The 20,854-nt window shown below is 36.4% G+C and overlaps 1 protein-coding gene across 1 annotated transcript in view; it reads right to left on the bottom strand.

Annotated features, from left to right (window-relative positions):
* The window catches only part of LOC113114309 (multidrug resistance-associated protein 5), a 43,773-nt gene extending 23,667 nt beyond the window's left edge, over positions 1-20,106 (bottom strand). Inside the window, 13 exon segments of the mRNA XM_074559951.1 lie at positions 745-817; positions 900-1,024; positions 2,522-2,593; positions 2,789-3,145; positions 4,204-4,311; positions 4,402-4,550; positions 7,227-7,374; positions 10,460-10,633; positions 11,551-11,784; positions 14,255-14,402; positions 16,870-17,025; positions 18,566-18,743; positions 19,942-20,106. Coding sequence (XP_074416052.1) covers positions 745-817; positions 900-1,024; positions 2,522-2,593; positions 2,789-3,145; positions 4,204-4,311; positions 4,402-4,550; positions 7,227-7,374; positions 10,460-10,633; positions 11,551-11,784; positions 14,255-14,402; positions 16,870-17,025; positions 18,566-18,735 — 1,914 coding nt within the window. The 5' untranslated portion in view covers positions 18,736-18,743; positions 19,942-20,106.
* Positions 20,107-20,854: the final 748 nt, after the last annotated feature.

Here is a 20,854-nt window from a genome sequence, read left to right on the forward strand (position 1 = left end):
CACTTTCAACTCAAAACTAACATGTGACCATGCACCACAAAACCAGTCACAAGCATCAGTTTTATTTTTACTGAGATCATTAAACAGTTTGTTAATACAGCTAAATGCCACTTTTGTGTTCTTCTGTGCCTCTTCTGTTGTGCAAAGATGAATCAATTCTTCCTAATTGCATTTTATTATTCTAATTTAATTTATTGTTTAATTAAAACATTCTGAAGAAGTTAAAAAAAGAAAAATGAATGAGTTTGATATAAAAGATGACATAAGGTTAATACAATGCCACTGCAAATCACTTTGATGAGTCATTTTTTTTGAAGATATATTTATTTATTTATTTATATATAAGGCCGAGATACAACTATTTGAAAATCTAGAATCTGAGGGTGCAAAAAAAAAAAAAAATATATATATATATATATATTTATTGCAAAAATTTGTCCTAATGAAGTCCTTTGCAATGCATATTACTAATCAAAAATTGCATTTTTATATATTTACAGTAGGAATTCTACCAAATATCTTTATGGAACATGATCTTTACTTAATATCCTAATGATTTTTTGCATAAAAGAAAAATGGATCATTTTGAGCCATACAATGTATTGTTGTCTATTGCTACAAATACACCCCAGAGACGTCAGACTGCTTTTGTGCTCTTCATATGAATTAAATTTGAACGACCTTGTGCTGTGATTGTGTTCGTCGAGGTCAAAGTTCATATGAAGAGCATTATAATACAGATACCTCAGTCATATCACCGTATGGCAGCTCAATAATATCAGGAAACAAACAGCAGGCTTCCAGAACTGCGTTGTACCTGGTGAGAGACGAGCAAAAAACGGGTTTAATTTTCGAAGACTTTTATGCAGAACTCATTTATGCATGAATACGCTCCCTACTTCTCCTCGATGTATTTTTTTCCGAACAGGATGTTCTCCCGGAGGGAATCGTTGAGGATCCAGGCCTGTTGAGCAACATATGCGAAGTCTCCGTTTGCAGCCACTGAGCCGCTAAGAAGGGTCATCTAGACAGAAGGAGGAGAATCAGACCTTTACATCTGCTGAGAGAGCCAGCTGCTTTATGTCCAGGCTGCTTTATGATGGTTAAAGGGGTCGTTAAAAAAAAAAAATCAAGGTTTTTCATTTTTACTCTAATTTCCTGCCAAACCCATATGCTGTTATTTTCTCAGTGGAGGAGAAACACTCATCCTTTCTGTAAAACAACTGCTGTCAACAAATACCACGCCATTATACCACATGACTTGTATACTAGTTTTCCAAAGTAACTTTTTGTGAGAAAACCGACTGGAATTTAAGGCGTTTGTCACTAATGATCGTCCCCAAATCAAAATGTGTCATCTCCTATGCCTGTTGTGATTACATCCTTGATTTACTAAATACATAAACCACAGAATTATCCATAGATAAAATGTAAAAATGTTACCAACTCTAAACTTTCAACAGTGGTTAATACATTTAATGGGTTGGTCACATTTTTAATAAACAAGACTCTTAAGCTCAGAAAGGATGCATTTATTTGATGAAAAATACAATAAAAATAGTTAAAATTGTAAATATTACTACAATTTAAAATAACAGTTTTCTATTTGGATATATTGTAAAATGCAATTTGTGATGTGATGCAAAGCCGAATTTTCAATTTCTCTGCTAAAGAAACATTTTAGTGTTGAAAACAAACTGAAAGTATTATTAAAAAATAAAAATAAAATAAAAAATATAAAAAAAATAAAAAATATATATAAAAAAATTAAATTAAATTAAATTTAATTAAATTTAATTTAATAAAAAAAAAAAAAAATATATATATATATATATATATATATATATATATATAAAATAATAAAAATTAAATTAAATTAAATTAAATCAAATCAAATCAAATCAAATCAAATTAAATGCCTTGGTAACTAACCAAAATCAATTAAGTTTAAAATGATGTACTTCCATTACTATAACTTTGTAAGAAATCTTTAAAAATAGTAACAATTTTAAATATTATTACAATTTAAAATAACAGTTTTCTATTTGAATATATTGTAAAATGTAATTTATTCCTGTGATGCAAAGCCGAATTTTCTATTTCTATGCTAAAGAAACATTTCAGTGTTGAAAACAGCCGTGCTGCTTAATATTTCGGGGAAACTGGGATACTTGTTTTCTTCTTCTTAGTATTCTTTGATGAATATATGAAGTAAAAAAAATGGATTTATTTGAAATAGAAAACTGTTTTCTGCCATTTTTGACCAGTGTAATGCATTGCGGAATACAAGTATTAATATCGCCCTTTCTTCAAAAACAAAAGCCTCCAAAAGTAGAAAATAAATAAAATAAATAATGCATTAAACAGACGCTTTTATCCAAAGCGACTTACAGTGCATTCAGGCTATACGTTTTTACTTATCAGGTGTTCCCGGGGAATCGAACCCCCAACCTTGCGCTTGAAAACGCAGTGCTCTACCAGTTGAGCTACAGGAACACTAGTAGTGTGTGTAGTTCCTCACCTGTCCCAGTAGAGCAGATAACAGCGAGCTCTTCCCACTGCCGACTCCTCCACAGACCCCAAGCAGCGCCCCCTGGTGTACAGCGCAGAAAACAATCCAGCAAATCACATCACAGCTATTTTATCGAAGTAGACTCAATTTAATCCTGTAAATAAATGATGCTGCGTGCGAGACTTGAGCTTCCCATGAAAACCTTGCTTTCGTCTGAATATAATAAGAGACGTTGACCTTTGACACTGTGACACATGCACTGATGTATGGCAGTACCTTCCGGATGCAGAGGTGTATGCGGTGCAGGGTTTTGTGCAGCGGGGGTCGGATGCTCTGTGTGGAGGTGATGGTGCTCTGTGGGCTCTCTTGCTCCATGTGTGTGAGGAGGTTGTGTGAGGCTGCGTTGGCTTCCTCGCTCTTCTCTTTGCTGTCTTCTGCGCTGATGTACAAGCTCAGTTTCTCCCTCTTCAGGACTCTCCTCATGCCTCCTCTTTTCTGCTGCGCTCGGCTCTGTTTCCCCGGCGAGCCGCAGGTCTTCTCCCACGCCAGTGTGGCGTCTTTAAACTCCACCGCATTATAAGGATCTTCCGTTTTGTTTGAGATCAGCTCCCTGTCCTCCATCATAAACAGCTTCTGTGGGCGTTAGAGGAGGTTTTAAAATAGACAATCCTGAATTTGTTTAGTAAACACTTAAGGAAGCATTCTCCAGTGAGAACAAAATCAGTTTCATGTTGTTCCAAAACTGAATGGCTTTCTGTGAACACTTAAAGATAAATACTACTCTTCTTTCTAATAATTGTGAATGAGGACTGGGACTGTTAAAGGGATAGTGCACCCAAAAAACGATACTGTTGAAGTCAATGGTTCCACAGAAGAAAGAAAGTCATAAAGGATTGAAAACTTAGGGGCTGTTCAAACTGAATGCCTTTTTTATTCAGATGTGCTACTTTTCTATTGTTTTTCTATGTAAACATACTAGATGGACGCAGTATAAGAGATTTATTCATTAAACAATGTTGACAGGTTCACCGATTATAACAGGAGGTTTTTTAAAGTGCATAAACTCATGCTAGACTGAAGTCAGTAATGATTTTCTGAGGAAATGTAAGCCGTATGATTAGTAACTTACAATTTTTCTATTAAATTGTTATCATGTTAAATACAAAGTCAGTTATATTAGAAATATAAGGCTGATTTTAGCATGGAGTTGATTCACATTCCGGTAACAAAACTAGGTAAATAAATAATTAAATAAATTAGCACGATTATATCGTGTATCGATGATGTCACCGGCTGACGAATCAATCTTAAAATCCAAATAAATCATATTATATTTTGCATATATGATTTATGAGTGATCTCCATCAGCATTTAATACATCTTTACAACACGGTTTTTGATATGTTGATAATTTCAAGGACTTTATACTGTAGGTTTTATAGGGTTAAAAAAAAATCAGTGTTTCACTATCACACAGCATCAGTAGACTTGTATATGGATCCCTTTTATGATAAATTCCTGGTGCTTTTTGCCATTTTTAGAGTCCCAGTCTCTATGTTTCAGCGTATTGGAAAAGAGCTGCCTGGATGTTCTTCAAATGTTCTCCTTTTGTGTTCCATATCCATTTTAAATAACATGATAAATAATGGCAGATGAGTCATTTTTGGTTTGTTTGTGGATGTGTTTTCGACCTGAAATCGTTTCACGGCCACAGAGCCTTCGGATAAAGCACGCACCGCCAAGGGCGTGACCTTTAGAGCAAAGGTCATGGAGTTGAAAACAGCGACGACGGTGAAGGCCTGCAGGTAGTGACAGAAAGATCAAGAGTTCAAGTTGGCAGCTGTTTACGAGCCTCGGGCAGAAAGTGAAGTGCAGAAACATGGCTGTACCTGTGCTGCGGTGAGATCATAGCCCAGAGCCATGTGAAGAGTGAAGGTGCACACGCTGGCGATCACCACCACCACTGGAGCTACACCCACCGTCAGGCTCTGAACACAGCCCGCCCGCTCCAGGACCCTCCGCTCCTCTGACCGAACCCCTGGAGACACACCAGAGGAGACGTCAAAGCAGCAACAGATGGCTTTCTGTTCAGTGACTGCATTCACAGTGAGTGTCTGAGATTGACAGCTGTCAATCAGGTGTGACTCTATAAAGGTCCTGGAGCCACTTGCTTAAACTTCTTAGACTAGTTTTTTAGTAAAACAGATTTATCCTTGGCTGACTTAACCTTGCTGCTCAAACTAGTTTTTAAGAAAAGTGCTGTATGTGATTTTTTTTTTTTTTATGTACTAAAGCCAACAAACAAACAAAACACATTAAGTTTGCAGATATTTAGGAAACATGTTAAGTTAACACACTTGTTTGCTGCAGCCAGTTATTCTACTTTGGAATGTGTGTTCTGTGTCGGAATGTCTGTTTTTGATTTGGTCTGTGTGACTCCGCCCCCACTGCCAGCTCAACCAATAGAATCTCAACACCCTGGGAAGCCAGTCGGTGGAAAACACAGTGTATTACAGCAATGAAAGCCAGCAAAACCATCATATTTACACACACAGACATATAAATATATATATATATATATAGTCAGAGCACCCTCACTATTTTAAGAAGTACCGTCAGTAATTTGATTATTGTGCTTTTTGTCATTTTTTTCATTTTATTGAAAAAGAGCTGCCTGGACACTCTTTAACATTTAAAAATTAATACAAATGAATTGAGTCCAAAAAAAATATTTTTTTTACACTATTTTGCATTTTCCCAATTAATTTATATTATCAAAATAACAAACTTAAAAAATTGCAAAAGCTCCAACTGAATGTCAACGTCTCAGTTAAATGACAGATGATTAAATTACTTAATAATAATTACTTATAATATTTTAAATATGAACAGAAGCATATTTATCCCTCCAAACAAGACTGAAAAGCTGCTGTCTGAATGTAGCCATATCGTGTTTCCATCCTACAACACAGTTTCTAATTCACACAAGCCACACTATGTTCAATCCGGCAGAAACAGTGAGAAGTGCGACTGTAACGGAAGACAGATCATAATCATAAATGGGATGTTGCAGTAGATGTGATGCTGAGGCACTGGCTGGTGTCCAAGTGTCCCACTTCTTCTCCCTCTGCTGCACTAATATTTGTCTCTCGACTGGCCGCAAGCTGCCACATTCATTCAGCGCCGCTCTCTGGCTTACAGCCAAACTGTTTTGCTGCTGGTCTAAACAACCAGAAGCGCTGGACGTAATCTCTGAAAACATTGCTGGATCTACATAATTCATATATAGAAGATGTTAATCTATGCAGGTTGTGATATTTTATTCATAAGTGCATGCAAAAAGAAAAGAAAAGAAAAAAGGTGTAAATAGAGGAAAGAAAGGCCATGCATTCTTCTTTACTGATCATATACATAAGAAAGAATATCTGAGGTAAAAAAAAAAAGATTACTAGAGCGGTACATCCCAGTTTAAAGGGTTAAACAATCTGTTTTCTCCATATAAAGTGATCTCAAAAGTTTGGGAACAATTAAGACACAACCTAAATGGTACTTGGCTGGATATATGTATATATGAAACGGCATTCAAAGATTTTATTTTAAAGAAAGAATATGCTAAAAAATACTGTTACATTTTAAGATAAATATTATATTAATATTCATTTTATATTTTGTCATGAACTACACCTGATAACTACATTAAGATTTTTTCAAAAGGGTGATTTGAATACTTTTTTAATTAAATAATTTTTAATGCCACTCAAAGTCCATTCAAAAACTGTGGTTGGTATTTATTTATTTATATTTTATTTGGAAATAAATAAATAAAAAAAATTTGGAGAGATTTTCCATTTGATAATTGTTATTTAATGCATTAAGTAACAATGAGCAATAAATATGTTACAATATTTATTAATCATTTTAATGTTAATGAAACTACAGCTGTTCATTGTTTGTACTTTTTAGCTCAGGTCCTTTAAATAACATTAGATACAGCTTTATTTATCAATTTTATAACGTATTATTAAATGTAGGAATCAACATCAATGCATTATAAGTACTTTTCTTTGTTATTCTACGTTAACTAATGTGGTTTACTAATTTTAACAAATTAAACCTTATTGTAAAGTGTTACAGATTTAAAAAAAAGTTTTTGAAAGAACCTCGAATGCAGTATTTATTTGATCAAAAATACAGTAAGATTTTGCATTATGAAATATTATTATAATTTAAAATCTTTCTGATATGCCAAATTATGCTAAAGAAACTCGGGCTGCTACATGATAGATTTTATTTTTTAAGGATTCTTTGATGAACAAAGTTCAAAACAACTAAATTTCTTTGAAATTGAAATATTTTGTAACATTATAACCGTCTTTACTCTCATTTATGATCATTTTCGTTGAATTAATGTTGTAATTTCTTACAAAAAAAGTGTAGTATAGATCCACATCACCCAAATCGTTCTTATTCAACATTCAGCAAAGTCAAAATGTCCCCAAGCCTTATAGAATAAAGAGCGTTGAATGCTTTGAGTTAATCGGGAAGCTCAGAGACTCTCAGGACATTTCACTGACGGAGGACTGAGGAAGGACAGAGCCAAGACAGCGGATTAGGAAACTTGTTCCTTCCAATGCAGTGCAAAGCCACAGAGAGGATCCTTTGATTTGCATGGAGACTAGGACATCTAAGTGGATGCAGTCGAGTGCTGTCTTACTTTGGATGTTGTTGGCAAACGCTGTCTCCCAGCAGTACATCTTAATGAACTTAATACAGCCCAGGATCTCGTTCATCAGCCGGACACGCCGGTCCGTAACCGCCACGCACCTTTTACGGAAATACGCTGTCAAACGGGAGGCCAGCATCTGCAAGAAATAATTCAAATGTGAAGAACCTGTTCAGACAGACACAAGGCTACAGTAGGGACATCCCACGAGTAAAACTGATGTATGGACCAAGGCAAAGTATAGAAATTTTAGGTATCAATTTAAATTATGGGAACGATAACTAGCATATTGGCTGCTTATTAGTACTTCAAAACCACATATTAATGCATAACCATATTCTAGATCCCTTAACACTGCCTAATACCAAAACATAACTGATAAAACAACTCCTTGTCTTATTAATAAGCTGCAGTTTATTGAGTGAAAACTATTTGTTAATAGTGAATTCACTTTTCTAAGGTGTAAACACATTTTTTTTCTCTGAAAATTCTAGAGAAAACTCTTATTTGTTGCCATGTGGAGTACTTTGAAGCTGACTGAATAGGGATTTTGGTCTGTCAAAAATGGTCTGCAGTCAGTTTTTCATGGAGAAAAATGCTGAAATGTTTTCCATGCAAAACCTTAATTTCTCATCGGCTCAAAAAAACACACTCACCTTGGAAGACCTGGGGATGAGTAAATAATAAAGCCATTTAAAAAAAAAATCTGTCTCAAATCAACAATGAACTGCAAATGCATACATGAAACCATCTTTCCTGACAAACCCATCATAACATCATAGTATAATTGAATCTAACATCATATTTGGTTACTACATGACTTTCAATGACCTTTTACTTCAAGTCTTAAAACTATGCAGAAGTATTTGTATTTTACCTTCTGTTTCTTACTGAATAAAACATCTTAGACCAGCCTAAATTGGTGTCTGGTCTAGACAAGTCTCAGTCTAGTCAGCAATCAAGTTTAGGCTGGTTTTAAATAGGTTTTATTCACTATAAAGCACAGCTATGACCGCTTCATCCATAAACAATCAATAATATAGCTTCGAAAGGTACTCAAGGCGTGCCATAATGTGAATAAATCTTGGTTAAGGTACTCAAGACGAACCGAAATGTGAATCAATCATGGTTAAGTTACTCAAGGCGTGCCCGTGCCGTAATGTGAAAATAAAAATCACAATTAAGGTACTCAAGGCGTGCCGTAATGTGAATAAATCACGGTTAAGGTACTCAAGGCGTGCCGTAATGCGAATAAATCACGGTTAAGGTACTCAAGGCGGGCCGTAATGCGAATAAATCACGGTTAAGGTACCCAAGGCGTGCCAAAATGTGAATAAATCACGGTTAAGGTACTCAAGGCGTGCCGTAATGCGAATAAATCATGGTTAAGGTACCCAAGGCGTGCCAAAATGTGAATAAATCACGGTTAAGGTACTCAAGGCGTGCCGTAATGTGAATAAATCACGGTTAAGGTACTCAAGGCGTGCCGTAATGTGAATAAATCACGGTTAAGGTACTCAAGGCGTGCCGTAATGTGAATAAATCACGGTTAAGGTACTCAAGGCGTGCCGTAATGTGAATAAATCACGGTTAAGTTACTCAAGGCGTGCCCGTGCCATAATGTGAATAAATCACGGTTAAGGTACTCAAGGCGTGCCGTAATGTGAATAAATCACGGTTAAGGTACTCAAGGCGTGCCGTAATGTGAATAAATCACGGTTAAGTTACTCAAGGCGTGCCCGTGCCATAATGTGAATAAATCACGGTTAAGGTACTCAAGGCGTGCCGTAATGTGAATAAATCACGGTTAAGGTACTCAAGGCGTGCCGTAATGTGAATAAATCACGGTTAAGGTACTCAAGGCGTGCCGTAATGTGAATAAATCACGGTTAAGTTACTCAAGGCGTGCCCGTGCCATAATGTGAATAAATCACGGTTAAGGTACTCAAGGTCGTGCCATAATGTGAATAAATCACGGTTAAGGTACTCAAGGTCGTGCCATAATGTGAATAAATCACGGTTAAGGTACTCAAGGCGTGCCGTAATGCGAATAAATCACGGTTAAGGTACTCAAGGCGTGCCGTAATGTGAATAAATCACGGTTAAGGTACTCAAGGTGTGTCGTTTAAAAAAAAAAAAAATCCCAGTTGAAGGGGTTGTAAACCTAACAACTCACTTAAGCCATGACTTATTCAGAATACAGAATGGCCTCTTATGCCATATCAGAAAACCCATGTCAGATCAAGGGCCCTATCTTGCACCCAGCGCAATTGACTTTGTACACCGACGCATGTGTCATTCCTATTTTGCACCCGCGCAAAGCGCGCTTTTCCCTCCACAGAAGCACGTCGCTAAACTAGTGAATGAACTTGCGGTCCCTGGGCGGTTCAGCGCAAAAAAGGAGGCGTGTTCCGGCGCAAGCAATCCCTGGTGCTATTTTGCTGTTCCATTAAACAATTGCGCCACTGACCAGAAAAAACCTAGTCTAAAGTCAGTGGCGCGTTGCGCGTTGTTCATTATGCTATTTTAGGGGCGCATGCTTGACCATAATGTATAGCGTGCACAACGCGCATACACTTTGCTCATGTAATCTACACAGATGCAACAGTTATTTTTGCAAATCATAAATTGTTACACTAAAAAAATATTAACACATGAGATGACGGAAATCATGACGCTATTTTGAGTGGGTTTCTCCCATCCCCATACAACACAACTTCTCTGTCTTTCACTGCTCTTACAAGAACATCAGTCTCCTCGGCTGTGAACCGCTCCTGGCGTGCGCCTGGTAAATACGCCATAATAATAGCAATCCATAATGGAACTTGCGCACCTGCTTTTAAAGGGAATGTTGGATGACGCTCTGATTGGTTTATTTCACGTTACGCCCAAACCACACCTATGAATAATGAAGCTACTTCAGACCAACCCATTTTAGATTTGCGCCGGGCGCAAGAGCCATTTATCCCGCCGGGAAAATAGCAACAGCGCCGAGACCCGCCCACAAAATTACTTGCGCTTCGCGCTTTGACACTTGCGTTTCAGATCGTTAAAATAGGGCCCCAAAAGTGAAAATGTCAGATTGAATGACTTTTGAGAAAATCACAAGTCACATGTGAGGGGAATTTTTTTTTTTGGGCCATTCAACTGCACTGTGAACTTAGCCTCTGTAAAGGCTTTTCCTTTTATTAACAAAAGATTTAGATGTGCTTATCTTATCTTACCATGGTGGGATAGAAGATGACAAAAATGGCCGATCCCACGAGTGCAGTCGGTCCTAAGAAATAGATGGTGTATGACAGACCCAGAATCCCAACGAGAGGCCCTCCAGCCAGCAGACAGCCCACCGAGACGGCCTCGTACAGACGCTGTCCATCACTGGAGCAAATGTTTACCAGCTGAAAGAGTAACAGGATGAGTCACCTAAGCTAAAACATGGCACGCATCAGCACCTGACACAGTGCATCAGCGTTATACAGCACTCAGGCCTCACAAACACAAGCAAAGTTTGGTTTTAAAGAGCCAAAAGAGCACATGAAAAAGTGAGCTTAAACTACGCAAAGACCTGGACCCTCTCAGATGTTATGTTCCCTTTACATTCAATAAATAAGACATGACCTGAGAAGCTTGTTTACAAAAGTGCTGCTCCTAAAGTATAGTTTAGTGTTTAATACGGGAGTAAAAATTATGCTGCGTTTTACTCACCCCCAAGGCATCCTATGTGTATATAACTTTCTATTAAGAAAGTTCGGAAACTTTCTATTCAGACGAATCCAGTCGGAGTTATATTAAAAATTGTCTTTGATATTTAAAGCTCTATCACTGCAGTCAGCGGATGCTGCATTGCTGCAGTCCAAAAGAAGTGAAATAAAAAGCATCCTTCCATAATAAAAAGTGTCTCACACGGCTCGAGGGAGTGAAAAAAGGCCTCTTGTAGCGACTCGATGCGTTTTCGTAAGAAAAATATCCATATTCAAAACGTTATAGACACTTTAATCTAGAAGCAGGTCCAGGGGAATGAATATTAAGTTTTGAATATGGATATTTTTCTTACAAAAATGCATCGATTTGCTACACAAGGCCTTTGTTCATACCCCGGAGCCTCGTGAGAGACTTTTTATTGCGGAAAAGCGCTTTTTATTTCACTTCTTTTGGACTGAAGCAATGCAACACCGGCTGAGTGCCACGAAACAGCTTGAAAGATCAAAGACCATTTTTAATATAACATTTTTTAGAAAGTCATACACACCTAGGATGCCTAGGGAGCCTCCTAATGTTCATTTCTGGGTGAATTAACCCTTTACACACAGTTCACCTCTCCAGTGCTGATGTCTTTAGTGCTGCGTAGTCGCAGGATCTTCTGGAAGGCGAAAGTGAGCGCGGCTCCCCGGAGGCGTGCGGCCGTGCGATAGCTGACAGCCCACACTAAAGCCAGAGACCAGGAGCGTGTCAGCTCCATGAGGAATATCCCAGCGACCAGAGCCAGACCATACTGCAGCTTCACCTCTGTGCACTGAGAGTACTCCAGCAGGGCTCGGATCAGCAGAGCCTGAGAACAACAACACACAGCCAGGAGACAGGTGTGAGACTTCACAGTTTCTGTTGTTTTCATTTGAACAGAATCAGAATTACATGAGGAGGGATTCAGAGGTGAGCTTTGAGGTTTTATGTTATCAGAACATCCTTTGACGTGCGCTGGGGTCGTGGGATCAAGCGCCGCTCATAGGAAAATACTACACCTTTTTTTGTTTTGACTTAAATTATTCTTGTTCTAATTATAACATAGATCTGGTACTGGATGATAATTGTTCAGTACAGATGTGCGGTGCATCAAATTGCTTAAAATTAAATTCATAAATAAAGAAATTAATAAAACAATAACAGATATGGAATTGGAAAAATTAATTTGTCATTCTCAGTCACTTTTCAAATTGTTCTCATGCATCTGACCAAATACATTTTTCATTTTTTTAAAAATATAAATACTTTTATTCTTTAAGGACAAGTTTAAAAGTTAAATGTTTTATTTAAATAAATGCTGTACTTCTTTCAGCAAAAAAAAATCTTCAGATTGACCTTATGCCTCTGACCAATTGTATTTCATTTTATTTTATTTTGAAAAAGATGAACAATTTGTAAGGACCCAAGAAATTGATCAAAAGTAATGGTAGAAGACATGAAAAAAAAGTATATATATTTTTATTTATTGATTTTTTTTTTTTTTGAAGAGAAATTCATTTATTCAGTAAGGATCCATTAAATTTATCAAAAGTGATGTGAAAAAATTAATAATAAAATATTTTAATAAATGCTGTTATTTTATACTTTCTGTAAAAAAAAAAAAAATAATAATAATAATATATATATATATCATGGTTTCTGCAAAAATATCATGCATCAAAAACAGTTAACATCAATAATCATAAGAAATGTTTCTTAAGTGCCAAAGCTTTTCCATCACACAAATAAATTACTTTTTAAAATATAATCAAATAATGCAACATATTGACATTATTTTTGCTCAAATAAATGCAGCTTTGTTTAGCATTAGGGACTTATAAAACATTTCAAAATCTTACCGACCCCAAACTTTTGAATGCTAGTGTAAACCAAAAATCATATTTTAATACATACTTGAAGCCATGGACAGGAGCAGTGATGAAATATTTAAATTACGACATTAAAATAGTGCTTAAATACACTTAAAAGAAAAATACCAGCTGCTGAGACAATGGCTGACCCATGCAACACTAAACAAATCAACGCAAGTAAATAAGTGTGCTATTTTGTAACATGTAATCCCTGATAATGCTATTAAGCGAGTGCTGTCAGGGGCATGTGTGGGGAAATAAAATCAACAGCTGCGTTCCCAACAGCGTGGCAGTAAGAAACTCCCAGCTACACCAAAATAAATCCCCTCATAGTGAAACTAATAAGATCAAACATGCATGTGTGTTTTTAGGAGAATGTTTTAAATCCGAACTCTGAATCACTCTTTGTTGAATAAAGATCTAAGCTCATCTGGCAACAGAAATAAAGCAGCAGGCAATAACTTGATTAATATGAATAACATGCCTCCTGGACCGTAGAAAATCCAGACACACGTCACAATCCTGTGGATTAATACTAGTTTGAAGTACGAGAAGGTATGAAAAATCAATTTTTTACATCAAGATTTTAATTTGCACATATCTCTCGATTGATCCCTGAATATAAGCAGGAAAGTGCTGAACCATCACAGTTAAAGTGACTTTTCATTCATGACCTACTTCCTGTAATCATTTTTGCACTAGGGCTGAGGGATATGGTGTAAAATAGTATCATAATATTTTCCCCATATCATACAATATCAATATTTATCACTGTATTTATTTACCATTAATGCTTTCCACATGTTTGTTAGATCTTGAGAAGGAATGTAATTAGGTTTTATGTCTCACTAAATTCAGTTTTTATTTAGCAAATTCTTTTAAGTTTTGTGATTCAGTATACATTTCTCATAAAATGGTGTCTAATTAAATTAATCAGTCATTTTATTTTAAAATTGTATGAATCTTTTAAAATGTAATAAAATGAAAACAGAATTTACAACAAAACACTGCATTTTTATTTTTTGCGCAAATAAGACGATGCACTGTATAAATTAATTTTAAATTAATCCTTTCTTGTATGAAATCCTTTAAAATAACTATTGCTATTATTATTACTTTGAGAATTGTATTTCAGTACAAAATATTTCTGTCAAAATTTCTTCTAGTTAAAACAGACTTTTATTTTGAAGGGTTGAATTTCTTCAAAAAAAAAAAAAATAATTTTAATTCAACAAGACTCATAAATATTGTATGCATCAGAAGTCTAAAATATAATGCACACATCATATGTCTAAATAATGCTTGTCTTGGTTCTTTTAACTGAACTATCCCATTAAGACACACAGTTAGGGTCTGGGAAGGAGAAGCAGGTCAAAGGGCAGCATGCAAACCAACACTTTTGTCAGAAAGAAAATGAGGACAACTCACAGATCCAACAAATCCAGCCACCATGGTGATGAGCAGGGAGGAGATGGCCACCAGGATTCGGGTCTGACAGAACCTCCAGATGACCCGGGACAGGGACGCCGTGTCCTTCCCTCGCTGCTTGAGCTCCTCGTGCCACAGCCACTCCAGTCTGAACCATGCATCGCCACACACACAGAGCGCTTTAAACTACATGTGGACTGTTAGTGTAACATGTACGGCTTTATTACAATCATTTATTTGAAGGGATAGTGCAACCAAACATCAAACTTCTGTCATCTTTTACTCAGCCTCAAGTTTATCTCTTCTGTTAAGCATAAGATGATATTTTATAGAATGTCGGAACCCTAATGGTTTTCATTTGACTTCTATATCATGAAGAAGAAGAAAAAAAACAATAGAAGTCAATGGCAACCAGGAACTATTTAACTTTTCAAAATATCACCTTTTAAAGAAAAAAAAAGAAAAAAAATGCTTATACAGGTTTGTAACAACTTGAGGGTGAGTAAATAAAAAAAAAAACATTTTTGGATGAATTAACACTTTAATTTTAGTTTTCATGACTGTATTCAAGTACTATTGATTTGTCTTTTTAATACCTGTTTAAAGTCTAAATTAAAGTCAGCATGGAAGGAAAACTCACCCTATCAGTTTTCTAAATGCATGCTATAGATCTTAAATCAGAGGGTTCAGTTTTAAATAACTTTTCTGACTTGTAACGATTAATCAAAATGTGGTAGCTGCATCTTTTCGTGATGTATGCAGGATTTCTCCAATCATTTAGTGCACTCAAACCAAGCTCACTTTAAAAGATGATTTTCTCAATATTTGAATTTTTTGCACACTCAGATCACAGATTTTCAAAAAGTTGCATCTCAGTCAAATTTTGTGCGATCCTAACAAACCATGCATTTATGGAAAGCGTATTTATTCAGCTTTCAGGTTAATAAATCTCAATTTCTTAAAGGGTTAGTTCACCCAAAAAGGAAAATGATGTCATTAATGACAAAAATGATGACGTTCAGCAGTGCTTGATTCTGTTTGGTCAACAGCAGCGTCCCGGTGTGATATCTCTGACACAAATCCAGTAACGTGAGACACAGACCCTGAGGTCAAACACTGAAACCTGACACTTCTTCTCACAGAGCCGCTGAGGCATAGCTGTCAGGCAAATATAGGAGCCTGTGTTTAAACCCGATCACAAAAGAAAGCGCAGCCAAAGTCTGATCCGATTCCGACACCGAAAGTGGACTTGATCTCAGTAACAGATTACAGTAACAGGTGTTTTTCTACACTCCCCTGTCTTTGAGGAAACCCTTTCATCCCCATCAATTAGCCAGCTTAGGCAAAGGAACACGGCTGCGATCTGACGTGTTAATGACATAGCCATCTCTCTCTCTGATGTCTAATCCTTGCTATGAATAACAGCCACCTGCTATAACTCTCTGGGCTGTGTGAGCATGGGAGGCGAGCATCTTTCAACCCCAACCGTGACTCGAGGGATTCCCACACCAACCTCTTGCTATCAAGACATCAACTGTGTGAGGCCTTGGCACCGGAGGTGTTTTTTCTAATAGTTCTGTTTGTTCACGGTTCAACATTGACGCATATGAGAGATGCCTAACTTGTTTGGATCCTGGGCAGGGCTGAACGATTCATTGAAATCCAACTGGAATCATGATTTGGCATTTGGCAAATACTGCGCTTTATTGCTTGCCCACAGTATCAAATTAACATTAACAGTATCACAACATAATATTCATGTTATAGAATATACAAAGCCTAAAAAAAATTAAATATATATTAAATATATAAACATCCTGCCTCTGTATAATATATATTTAAGTATAGTTTATATACCATATGTGTCAGAGAAACAAGAAGGCGTAACTTTTGTTCTCACTGTAGTATTGTTGCCATCATGTCATTGAGACGCTGTGTGTTTCCAAATATGGTAAGGGGCGGAGCATTTCCATCACACGCTTGAGGTATTCAGCCAATCACAGTGCACTTGTTAGCTGGCCAATCAGAGCACGCAGTGCTTTTCAGAACAGTGAGCTTTGTAAAAAATCGACGCATTTCAGAAAGACAACAAGGAGCAACCATAATGCACTGTATGTGGAATATATGTTTTTCGAACCTTAAACCACGTAAACACAATGTAATAAACCAAATACAGAAAATAACGTAATTTTTTTTTAGCATCATCATATGACCTCATTAAAAAGCAACCCACGCCAAACATCCTCCCAAACTAAATAAGAAGCGTTTATAAAAACATTTATTATAAAAAATACCCCAGACCGCTTGAAGAAAACAGAGAAACCCTATATTGATGCATCGTGTTTACCTTTTTAATGTTTAATCGGTTCAAGCGTCTTGTTTTTATTCAGTCACAGTGATATTATTGTCCATATTAGGGATTTCCTGGAATGTCATGAGTTTTATTACTTCTGTGATGCATTATGTGGAGTTTCAGCATGAGGGCGCCCCCTGGTGCCCAGTATTGATACATGCGTTAGCGCTCACTAATTTGTTATTTATTATAGTTTTTTGTGAATTTGTTTTAAAAATCAGCAGACAAACCTTGAATCAGAAGGTTTTGGCCAGTAGCTCACCTTTGGCAGTTCGTTTCTGAGGCTTCGTGGCAAGACAGACCCCACACATCTTCCATCTTGAGACTGGAAGCTCTGTGGGCCCTCCATGCCAGAGGGGACAGCCACTGAAGGGTCATGAAGGAGAAAAATCCTGCATTGTCCACCGGGTGCTGATGTCTGGGGATGGAAATGGAAGAGTTGGGCTCGTATCACTCATCTAGGCGCTATGTGAATCAATCTTTACTCGCTGCGGCCAAACAGGAGATGAATCAAATGCTTGTGTTTGAACAGCAGTTTGCACCTCCCTCTCAGAACTCTTACGAAGCAGTGAAAAAGTTCAGTGGCTCTTTATCAGTCAGCATGTTAAAAATCAAGCCGTCTGTTAGTAAAGGATAAGAGCGTTCTTATCAGGACCTCATTGACTGTCACTTGAGTCCAAATGGCAACGAAACAAACATCTCCTGAGGCCTCACAAAAGTATTTCGGTGCATATGTTTATTTCGGCCCACTGTTAACAGGTTTAATCAAAGTGTGAGATAAGCAGTGGTAGAAGTGTAATATTAGTTAGGCTCTTCCACACTAAACTCAGCAGAAAGCGTTGAAAATAGACTATAAATGTTTTGTTTTATCCACAAAAGCTTTTACAATAATACAATTAAAAATAACAATGATTGTGTTCAATGCAGGATAAATGCACAGTGATGCAATTTCTGTTTAATTAAGTGATAGATTCAGATGATAAAAGCAGCTCATAGCTTCGTTTTAAAGTTTGAGTTTAAAGTAGGTTAGTTATAATCTGGATGTTAAAGTGTCTTCTAATAACTAACCACTTATTAAAGAAATATTTAAAGTAGTAGCCCATACAAAAGTGGGACAGGAAAAAACTCATGTTTTGACTATAAACAAAAACATCTACTGAAATATTGTCAAATGTGAAAGTTGTCCTGTCATTATGAAGTGAGAAATACGAAAATATATATGCATATTATATAATTTCATATTATATATTTCATTTTACAAATATAATATAATTATAAGTTTTATATATTGATTTATGCAGTTCTGTAAAGTGATTCTTCCACATTTTAAGCATTAATAATCATAAAACAAGCTTTATGTATCTGCACACGGGAGTCTAATTGTTGAAAACAATGTGTCAAAGTCAATTAATACATTGTTTTTACATTTAAAAAATCATTTCAGTCTTACATCCATTTGCTAACTACAAAAATATTAATTTTATATGGTTATAACAACTATATCCACACTGAAAATGGAAGAACCACTTCATAAATTAATATATATAAACTTATAATTATATATGTATTATATGAAATATATAATATGAAATTATATTTTATATATATATATATATATATATATATATATATATATATATATATATATATATATATAAAATTTACTTTTTTTTTGTATTTCTCACTTCATAATGACAGTATCACCACAGGAAAATTTCACATTTGACAAAAAAAAAAATAAAAAAAAAATAAGTATTTTGCAAAAAAAAAAAAATTAAGGTAAGTAGTTGCAAACTAGTTATTTCATCTACATTAAAAAAAAAAAAAAATTAGAAACTTAGTGAACAACAGTTAATGTGTTTATAAATGGCTTGCAACCACACTTACCTTAAAAAAATAAATAATAAAAAATAAATAAAAAAAAAAGTCTAGTTTTTTTTCAGTGCTGAAGAGCTTACTTGTGCGTGATCCGAAAGGGCTTGAGTATCTGTAAGCTTTGTCGATATCTGCCTCGTCGTTTTGTTTCGGTGCCCAGTTCCACCTCATCATCGGGGTCTGGGAGACTCTGTGGAGGGGACAGCGTCAAACCCTCTACCCTTCCTACAGCCTCCAAAGCATCTGAGAACATACCTGTCTCTAACAAACAAAACACAACAACACTCAACAACACTCTAAAAGCTACAGAACACTGTCAGAGACCTGGGAAGGTCTGAATCTGCTGACTAAGACCTTCCTCTAGCGTTATGGCTGCAAAGTTAAAGTGTTTATCTATTTAAAGACGCCTGTGGGTGGCCTCAAGGCTGGTGGATACTGAGACGGAGGATATTCGAGCTCGCCGTGTGTGTGTTGACCCTGTCACTGATCCATCGGTGGCATGAGACAAGATAAGGTAAATCCAGAAACACGGTGACTCTGTGTACGTCACCGGCGACTGCCATGCAGATAATGGAAGATAAGCACAAAAGAAAGAGCCCATGCACGCTCGATAAAAATCACTAATGCAATAGTGAATGTAAACTATGATAATGGGACCATTTTGAAAATTTAAAGGGATAATTCACACAGAAATTAGCATTTTGAGCTTTTCTTAATGTCATTGCAAACCTTTATTTCAGAATTTCAAGGAATTGATCTCGCATTACATGCAACTGTAATGCATGGAGATTAAGGCTTTCAATCAAGTGTCTATAAAAGTAGCACAAAAAGTTCATATGACTGAAACACGCTGAAACTCACTGAAAATCAGCTCTGTCTGTATTTAGATACATTTAGTCATTTTCCAGACTAATGTTAGTCAGATTTGAAGCAGCATTTTCATTGCATCCATTTCAACAGACACACAAACAGCTGAGTAACAAATAAATGCACCCATTTTGAGGCTAATATAATGCGTATAGCTCATGATTGTGTTCAGTTTCAGATGACTGGGAATATTTATCCATGTGCACACAATCTAAAGCAAGAACAAAGACAAAATAAGACCATCCAGTGTTGATCCAGTGGGACTAAATCTACTGTATAATAACTGTACATGCGTATCTACTGAATGGCCTTTAATAATCAGAAAAGGTTGAATGAGAAATCAGTTTATCATTATTTTATCAGTCGTTGATTTGTGCATTACACCTGACGAATCTATTTCTGGAACTCTGTGTTCCTTGCCATTTCTGGAGATGTTCTCCATTGGGATCTTCATATGGGACATTTTATTGATTATCAGAACTAGTTTTATCTCAAATAAGCATGGCATGTTACTTCACTTATGACCATGAATATACTAACCCAACACGAAACTGGAAAAAGTTTCAAAAAAAAGTTGCAGAAGGTCACTTACATGTCCAACAGAAAGCTCCTGGATGTTCTCACAGGTTATAAAGGATTTCTTCTCTTGGTCTGTTGTGGCACACGACACATCTCCCTCTCGATAACTAACTTCGCCAGCATGCGCTTTGATCCCGAGCAGAAGAAAGCGAACCGGAGAGTTTGAAACAGCTGACGGAATTCCCTAAATGCATCCTGCGTCACGCCTAAGCAACCAATCACGGAAGTGCGTGGTCGTCGCTATGGGAAACGCATCTGAACGGGAAGGAAAAGGCACGTGGTGATCTTTGCAACAGCGTGCACACACAGATTAGCGGACTATTTTGAGCCGGTCATCTGAAGAGCATTGCTTATAAATGACATGGAATAAGATACGCAGTCTGACAAGAAACACCTATTTTTATTTAAACAGCAGCTGATGCGGAACTCTTTGGAAAAAAAGTGCGCGGTGTGACGTAATGCTCGCGTGCATTGATGTTCCAAAAAAAAAAAAATGTGATGAGAAGCCTTTGCACACTTTGGCTATTTTAACTTCAAAACAAACGCTATCTTTCCGTCTCATTTAGAGTACGTTTAAATTCTATATTTATCATCACTGGGCAGCAAGTTAAATGATTATGTTACTCTGTTAGTAATGTTTACTTTATGTAAAGGTCATGACCTCTGGCTGTGTAATGATGGACGATGACTGACACATGGCTCAATGCAATACAAGAATCCAGTCCATGCTGAAAAACACAAACACTGCAGTAGTTGACAGGGGTGGATCTAGAAAAATATTGATGGGGTGGCGAGAAGGAGGCAGGAATTTTTGAGGGGTGGCAACATATGGCGGACATATATATACTGAATTTAGTCACAGTTATCATAGATTGATGATAAATATATGTGCACACTAAAAAAGGACACAGACTGTAATTTACAAA

The sequence above is a fragment of the Carassius auratus genome, chromosome 14, assembly GCF_003368295.1.
Source record: "Carassius auratus strain Wakin chromosome 14, ASM336829v1, whole genome shotgun sequence".
In the NCBI taxonomy this organism is placed as follows: Eukaryota; Metazoa; Chordata; class Actinopteri; order Cypriniformes; family Cyprinidae; genus Carassius; species Carassius auratus.